The sequence below is a fragment of the Nematolebias whitei genome, chromosome 21, assembly GCF_014905685.2.
Source record: "Nematolebias whitei isolate Nwh7 chromosome 21, NemWhi1, whole genome shotgun sequence".
Lineage (NCBI taxonomy): Eukaryota > Metazoa > Chordata > Actinopteri > Cyprinodontiformes > Rivulidae > Nematolebias > Nematolebias whitei.
Window position 1 is genome coordinate 19,443,972 of NC_056518.1, and position 8,618 is coordinate 19,452,589.

General features: G+C 40.1%; 2 protein-coding genes across 2 annotated transcripts; both read left to right on the plus strand.

Moving 5' to 3' along the window:
• Nucleotides 1-886: 886 nt before the first annotated feature.
• LOC119427510 (cytochrome P450 1B1-like) lies at nucleotides 887-2,464 on the plus strand. Its single transcript, XM_037695138.1, has one exon. It carries the CDS (start codon nucleotides 887-889, stop codon nucleotides 2,462-2,464), a length of 1,578 nt encoding a protein of 525 aa, XP_037551066.1.
• Nucleotides 2,465-4,414: 1,950 nt separating this feature from the next.
• Nucleotides 4,415-6,268, plus strand: LOC119427457 (cytochrome P450 1B1-like). Its single transcript, XM_037695078.1, has one exon. It carries the CDS (start codon nucleotides 4,600-4,602, stop codon nucleotides 6,181-6,183), a length of 1,584 nt encoding a protein of 527 aa, XP_037551006.1. The 5' UTR covers nucleotides 4,415-4,599; the 3' UTR covers nucleotides 6,184-6,268.
• The last annotated feature ends 2,350 nt before the right edge of the window (nucleotides 6,269-8,618 follow it).

The following is an 8,618-nucleotide window of genomic DNA, read 5'->3' on the forward strand; positions in this document are numbered from 1 at the left end:
TTTAGATCATACAAGCACTGACAGAAACTCAAAATGTTTTATTTAATTGAAACTTACCGGTAGATTATGATAAACCTATTCTTTCTAAATGACTTGCAAAAGACAAAATTAGCTTTTGCAATTAGCTGTTTGTAAATGAACAACATATAAAAGTGTCATAGAATGCATCTGTTTCAGTGCACAAATTGAAACCTTTAACTATTAAACCCCTAAAGCATGCACACTGAAAGAAAAATACAGAAGCATTCACTTAATTGTATTTAAGACTAAAGAAATTACATTCTAAATCTGGTAAGGGTTAGACAAACCGTATGCAATCGCCTGCAGCCAGAAAATAAATCATGTTAGAAATTTTTCAAAGCGTACAGATTTGCCAATGCTCCAATTAGTAAAACAAATTCTCTTGACAGAAGTCCATCTCAATCGGCCGCCAGTTGCTGATGTACGTTTTTCTCTTTATGTGGAGTAGATGGCAGTCGGTCACGCTTCCTGTGCACGGTGTCACTCCGCTCTCCACAGTGCGTGCTTGTGAGTGCGACCAACAGCAGAGAGATGATATACTGCAGTTGTGTTCACAGTGCTACCACAATGGGAGGAGTGTGAAAGTTATCCTGAGCCCTGCCCACCTACTGCAAAACATTTAAAGATGCTGGAGAGGAGCAAAAGCAGGCACATGAGCCTTAAATCTACGACTAACTGATAAGAAATCATTTATATTATAATAACTTGACTGGCATTGGACTAACATATCTAAAATGTTCTTTTTTTTTACATGACATGGATGCATAAGAAGTATTTTTCCTCATAACTATTAAAGCATCTAAAAGTCATTACGATTTTTTTTTTTCATTTTTGGCAAACAAAAGCTTGCAGACTTCTTGTCACAATGGTGCTTGATGCTGAGCTTAATTTGAAGAGCAGCAGCCTCACCAGGGAATGGAGCGGACAGGTCCATTCTGCTCTGGTTGCCTCCTTCGTTTTCCTCTTCTGCCTGGAAGCCTGTCTGTGGGTCAGGAACCTCAGGCTCAAGAGAAGACTTCCAGGACCCTTTGCCTGGCCCGTGGTGGGCAACGCCATGCAGCTGGGTCAGATGCCTCACATCACTTTTGCGAAGCTTGCCAAGAAATACGGAAACGTGTACCAGATACGACTGGGCTGCAGCGACGTGGTGGTCCTAAACGGAGATCGGGCCATTCATCAGGCACTAATCCAGCACAGCACAGAGTTTGCAGGCAGACCAAACTTTGTCTCTTTCCAGATGATCTCTGGAGGCAGGAGTCTGACGTTTACTAATTACAGCAAACAGTGGAAAGCACACAGGAAAGTTGCTCAGTCGACCCTCAGAGCTTTTTCGTCTGCAAACAGTGAGACCAAAAAGACTTTTGAGCAGCATGTTCTGGCAGAAGCCACAGAACTTGTGCAGGTATTTTTGCGCCAGAGCACTAATGGACAGTATTTTTACCCAGCATACGAGTTCACAGTAGCTGCTGCTAACATAATGTGCGCTCTTTGTTTTGGAAGGCGATATGGACATGACGACCAGGAGTTCAGAACCTTGTTGCACAGAGTGGACAAGTTTGGAGAAACAGTTGGGGCAGGTAGTTTGGTAGATGTCATGCCCTGGCTTCAGTCCTTCCCTAACCCGGTCCGAAACGTCTACGAAACATTTAAAAGCCTGAATAAGGAGTTTTTCACCTATGTAAAAGATAAAGTGGCACAGCACAGGGACACCTTCAAACCTGAGGTGACCCGAGACATGAGTGACGCCATCATCAATGCAATTGAGCACGGAGAGGGCAGCATATTGAGCAAGGAGTTTGTTGAAGCAACCGTCACCGATCTGATTGGAGCAGGTCAAGACACTATGTCAACTGTCATGCAGTGGATCGTCCTCCTCCTGGTCAAATACCCAGACATGCAAGCCAAACTGCAGCAGCTCATTGACAAAGTAGTGGGTCCAGACAGACTGCCATCAGTTGAGGACAAAAGCAGCCTGGCTCTGGTGGAAGCCTTCATTTACGAAACCATGCGCTTCACCAGCTTCGTTCCCGTCACCATCCCACACTCCACCACATCAGATGTCGTCATCGAAGGGCTCTACATCCCCAAAGACACAGTGGTCTTCATTAATCAGTGGTCTGTCAATCACGACCCTCAAAAGTGGAAAGACCCTCACGTGTTTGACCCCACGCGCTTCCTCGATGAAAACGGAGCTCTGGACAAAGACAAAACCAACAGCGTGATGATTTTTTCGACCGGTAAAAGACGCTGCATCGGCGTCCAGATTGCCAAGGTGCAGGTGTTTTTATTCACTGCCGTCCTGCTGCACCAGTGCAACTTTGAGCGCCATCCCTCTGAGTCTCTCACTCTGGACAGCTCCTACAGTCTCACACTGAAGCCCGACAGATTTAGTGTCAGAACCAAGCTCAGGGGAAAGTTGCTTGGCTTGGTTTCCCCAGCATGAACAGCCTTCAAAGAACACTTTCCCATCGATGACATTTAGAAGTGAGTATCATAATGCTTGCACCAAGCAGTTTTATTGTAAGACTTGGATATTTAACAAGAATATTTAATTCATCTTATCTGTATTTGATTTGCTGTTGGTGCAAGACCGAGAATGTTATTTTAAAGAAAACATCTGGAAACAAAACTTAAGCTTTTGGACTGCTAGCACCAATAAAAAATATTAAATGTTTGCTTCACAAAATAGTTAATACTTGATCAGAACCATTGGTGTTATTGTGCATGTGGTATGTGTGCAGAATGAGCTACATTGAAACTTTTATAACTTTATATTATTATTTGTGAATGTTATTAAGTCACTCAGAGGCTTATAGTTCTCATTAGCTATATGTAAAAATATATTTTTAACTTGTTCATGTTATTAATATTTGCATATGGCAAAACGATGTAATCACTATCTACTGTATTCAAGCATAAGAACACAAAACCGTGCATCTTGATCAACAGAAAGGTGATTTTTTTTTTCCAAAGTATTCATCACCTTCCAAAGGACAAGGATGAGATATTATTGCAGACGATGAACAACAAACTGTGCATCAAAGGTTCAATTTTACTGTACAAACACTGCAGCTAGCTGGTGCCAAACATGTTTCACCAGAACAACGAAACATGTGGAGCACATTTCTCTCACTCATGAGGCATTTTTAAAACCATGTTTGTTTACAAGAACTTTTTCAAAGCTACACGAATATCATTGTGCTCTCATTAAAACTCTTTATTCAGGAACTGAAGGTAGAACGCCCATAAGAATTTTTTTTTTTTTTGTCTGAGTCAAGGCAAATCAATAAAATCAATAAACCTTGAATTTTAAAGCACTTGTCTATGATGACTGAACATTCAAAACCCACTGAGGTTTTCTATAATGGCAAAATAAGCTGTATTTGCAATGAATAAATAAAACAGAATATGATCCTTGTGTGTGTTTTATTTGTGATTAATAAGAAAGCTGCAAAAACATTTCTCTGAGTATGATGTTAAACCTCATGCTGTTACCTTTTCCCAAATTATTTTAGTCACTGTCAAGGCTATAGATATGTACAAATGTCTGCATCACCGTTAAGTATAACTTATTGCACTTTAAATAAAAACTTCTAATATATTTGGCTAGTGACTGAATCTCTATTTTGCAAGCCGTGACATGATTTAACCTTTTTTTTGTGATTTATTTACCTGGATGATTGAGTTTACAAACCTTTTTCTACATTGCAAGCTTCTATTTGTTGAACAAACACCCACAAAAACAGGTTTATGTGTGAAAATCATAAGTTCCTTTAACCCACAATCCAACCAGTAACGTTATCTTCGAGACAATTTCTCAAACTGCTTTTATAACCCCAACATTACCTATGTGATGGTTTTTAATCACAAACTTTGTATTTGTTTAATGGATTTTAATCTTGAAATCGACTTCTTGCTTGTTTAGACTAAAAACATTTTTAATTATCTTGTAAAAAATAAAATAACAGGTAGGTCTGCTTTTAAATGAATAAAAAACATTAATTTAAAAGCATTTATTATGCATTACTTGCTGTATAATGCAGCCCTGGAATTGGTGCACAATACTCAGTGACAACCAGTTTATATCCAAGAAAAATTAGGCTGCACAGACTATAAATATTTTTATTTTTATGACGTTCTTTGGATCCAGAATCCTACATTTGTCTTTCTTGGTAGCAAAAGTATTGGAGCAGCTGCAGTCTTTTTGTCAGTGGGCTCACCAAACACTTCTGGAAGGAGAGGAGGCCTGAGTGGGAAGCAGCAGTAAGGTCAGCCGGCTGGGGTCGAAATGGGAGGAGAGAGATAACAAAAAAAAAACAAAAAAAAACAGTCAGTGACGCCTCCCACTAAAACATACATATAAGCGAAGTGTTAAGTCTTGAAAAGTAAAGTCTTTGCTTTTAAGTGATCAGCTGAAGACAAGCCGCTCCACTGCTATCCGCAGGAACCCTTCTCATTGTAATATACGAGCAGCAAAAATCAGTATCTTTAAATTACTGGAAAGACTTTAAATGTTTTTTTTTTTTTCATTTTAATTAAAAATACACAGTGGATGACAGACAAACTTCAGTTAATACAATGGCTCAGATGGATGCAGAGTTTGATTTGAAGAGCAGCAGCAGCAGCAGCAGCATCAGGGAATGGAGTGGAAAGGTTCATCCAGCTCTGGTCGCCTCTTTTGTTTTTCTCGTCTGTCTGGAAGCCTGTCTGTGGGTCAGAAACCTCAGGCTCAAGAGAAGACTACCAGGACCCTTCGCCTGGCCCGTTGTTGGCAATGCTTTGCAGCTGGGTCAGATGCCTCACATCACCTTCTCCAATCTTGCCAAAAAATATGGAGACGTCTATCAGATACGCCTGGGCTGCAGCGACATCGTGGTTCTGAACGGAGCCCGGGTAATCCGGGAGGCCATCATAGAGCACAGCACGGAGTTTGCAGGCCGACCAAGCTTTGTCTCCTTTCAGCTTGTCTCAGGTGGGAAGAGTCTGACCTTCACAAATTACAGCAAACTGTGGAAGATGCACAGGAAAATAGCTCAAACGACAATCAGAGCTTTCTCATCTGCCAGCAGCAAGACCAAAAAATCATTTGAGCATCACATTGAAGCTGAAGCCAAAGAGCTAGTTGGAATCTTCCTCAAACTAAGTGTTCAGGGTCAATATTTCAACCCTGGGCATGAGCTGACTGTAGCTGCTGCTAATGTCATTTGCGCCTTGTGTTTTGGGAAGCGATATGGACACGATGATGCAGAGTTCAGAGCCTTGTTGCATCAGGTAGATCAGTTTGGACAGACAGTAGGAGCTGGCAGTCTGGTTGATGTGATGCCATGGCTTCAGTCTTTCCCTAATCCAGTCCGAAATACCTTCAAGAGTTTTAAATGCTTGAACCAAGAGTTCTTTCAATTTGTCAAGAATAAAGTGGACGAGCATAGAAAGACCTTTGACCCGGAGGTCATACGGGACATGAGTGATGCCATCATTGATGCCTTTAATGAGACAGACAGCACCACTGAGCTCACCAAAGAGCACACAGAGGCAACTGTGGCAGATTTGGTAGGTGCAGGTATGGATACAGTTTCTACTGCTCTTCACTGGATTGTGCTCCTGCTGGCCAAACACCCTGACATGCAAACCAAACTTCAGGAGCTCATCGACATGGTGGTGGGGAGGAACAGACTGCCGTCTGTTGAGGACAGACTGCAGTTACCATATCTGGATGCCTTCATCTACGAGACAATGCGCTTCACCAGCTTCGTGCCTGTCACCATCCCCCACTCCACGACAGCCGATGTCTCCATCAGCGGTCTACAAATCCCTAAAGACACAGTGGTCTTCATCAATCAGTGGTCTGTCAATCATGACCCTCTGAAGTGGAAGGACCCTCACATCTTTAACCCCTCTCGCTTCTTGGATGAAAACGGCTCGCTGGATAAGGATGTAACAAACAACGTAATGATCTTCTCAGCAGGGAAGAGGCGCTGCATCGGAGAACAAGTCGGCAAAGTTGAAATATTTTTATTCTTTGCAGTTCTCCTCCACCAATGTAGCTTTGAAAAATGCCCAGATGAGGACTTCTCCTTGAACTGCTCTTACGGTTTAACTCTGAAGCCTTTAGATTACAAGATCACGGCCAAAATAAGAGGAGAATTGATCAACAGTGGGTAAAAATCTGAGTGATTATGTTCAGTAATAAATCATGCATGTAAACTAACAAAAATATAAAATTTAAAGCAAAAAGTAACATTTTAAACGTCTAAGTTCGTAAATCACACATAAGCTTTCTCACAAGGGTTGAATTTTAAAATAACGACTGCCATTTTATTTAAATATTAAAGAGTTATGTAAGCTGACGTGTAAAAACAAGCTTCCTGGAAATTGTGTGAGATAATTTATTTTGCAGCTTACTATCACATTAAGTGATCGGTTATAAACAAACTTGGATGTGGATGCTAAAATGACACAATCCATAAAAAGCAAAGTTGTGCAATGTCAATTAAGTGAAAGCATTTAGCAGAAATATCACTAAGCTGCAACATATACTGGCAATAAAAAATGTCTACCTAGGTCCATCTATGCTCATTTATTTTGTGCGTTGATCTTATTTGAGCCAAACCCATCATGTATTTTGACAATAAATCATATATCCTGTGTAAAAGTCAGTTATTAAGTTGTTGATAATTCTATATTTTTCATCTTGTGCTCTTTAAACACTTCTGTACAACCTGATTCATGCATATCTCAGTGACTGAGTGAAGACCTGTTGAACAATGTTTTTTTTATGATTATAATCTTGTGTGATACATTCTGTGCTCTGTAGTGTGATTGAAGCCTTGAATGCACAATAAACATTTTATACTGAATTTTTACATGTTTTATCTACTTAATATTTGGATTTTATATCAGCATCGGAGTTTAGGATAACAGGGTCAAATGCGCAATAATCGATGCAGATATTTGGTTTATGTGTTTTTGAACATGCTGGTTGTGGATATTAACACAGACTCATCTGTACTTTTGAATAATGTTTTTTTTTTTTATAAATATATATACATTTACAAAAGAAATCCCAACTTTGTGCAGTATCTTACAGTTGATGTAAAAATTCTGCGAGAAAATGCAGCAAAAATGTAAAAAAAATCAGCAATAGAAACATTTCTATAAAACATTTTGCTTATTATTTTACAATAAAATAAAAACACAATTTAAAGTATCAGAACTATTACTTCCAAACAAGGTCTCTGGTTTGAATCTCAACTGTGCAAGTTATTCTGATGCAGAATTTAGCATGTTTTCTTACGTCTAGTTTCCTTCTGCAGTTCAAAAACATTCATGATGGGGTTAAATCCTAAAAGGCATTTTTTATAAATACATTTTATAGCAAGATTATAGAGTAAAAGAAAAACAATCTTGCACAACAAAATCAGCATTGCATGCATCTGTGCACTTTTTTGCTTTGATGTGGAATCTGCTGCTTTGCAGAGCTTTTACATGAACAACAAACGTTTTAAAATTTGATATCGTTTCACAGCAATGGATTTAAAATGTTGATTATCCGTCCTGACAGTCAGTTGCTGTTTGCGCTCATTAAATTAGATACAAACCACTTGTGTTTGTGGTGCTGAAAATTACCCTCCCCAGTGTTTCTCCCCTCTGCATCAGTGTCATGGTATTTAAAGAAAAAAAATCAGACAAGATTTGATATCAGCAAAACTGTCAACACCATCTGCAATTCTTCCTTTTAACTCCTTCTTTTGGGAAAACCCAAACCGCACAATGCTCAACATTTACCCTACCCGCCAGTATCGCACATAAATATTAGTTTAAATGTGGGCTAGCAGCTTAGAGTTTTCATTTGTTTTCTTTTTATCTCCATCTCCTTGTCCCGTGGGAGCATGGCCTCAGTGAGTGGTCTCGACTCTACCTGCGCACTTACAGGAGCAACACGGCAGCACAGCTTGTTTTCACTTGAGTTAATACAGAGCAGCCTGAGGACATCCAGTACTTTTTACTGGCTCTGACACAGCAAGGACCCCCAGAGGAAGAAATGGGCCGACTAACCCCCACAGTTTCCATCACTGTTTCCCAAACTGTCCATGAAATGTGTCCAGCTGAAAGACTCCCTTTCACCCCAACTGCACTGTGCATACCCCACAGCCCTGGACCTGCAGAGTTCGACTCCAAAAAGGAAAACAACCAAAAAAAAAAAAAAAAGTGGCTGGCTGTCAGTTTTTCAGCTCTGAGGATATTCACTTTCTGCACGTACACATTGCCGCAGAGTGACCTCCCACAAGTCTCCTTCTGCTACAATTACATCCAGCTCAGCATCTAATACCACCCCTTCCCTGTACTCAGAGATTCAACATGCAAATGCATGGTTTAATAATTGACACACAGCACGGAAGGATTACTTGGACCAAAATAAATATGGCTCACCAGAAAATCTTTTCTGCTAATCATCTTCATCTGCTAAAACACAGAGGAGCAATATGTCTGAGCTTAAAAATGTCTGACATTTGGTTTGCCAGGTTTTTTTTCTATAGCTCTGCTTTTAAAAGCAGCAAAGCTACATAATAACTCCAAAACCCATCAGAGCAATACCG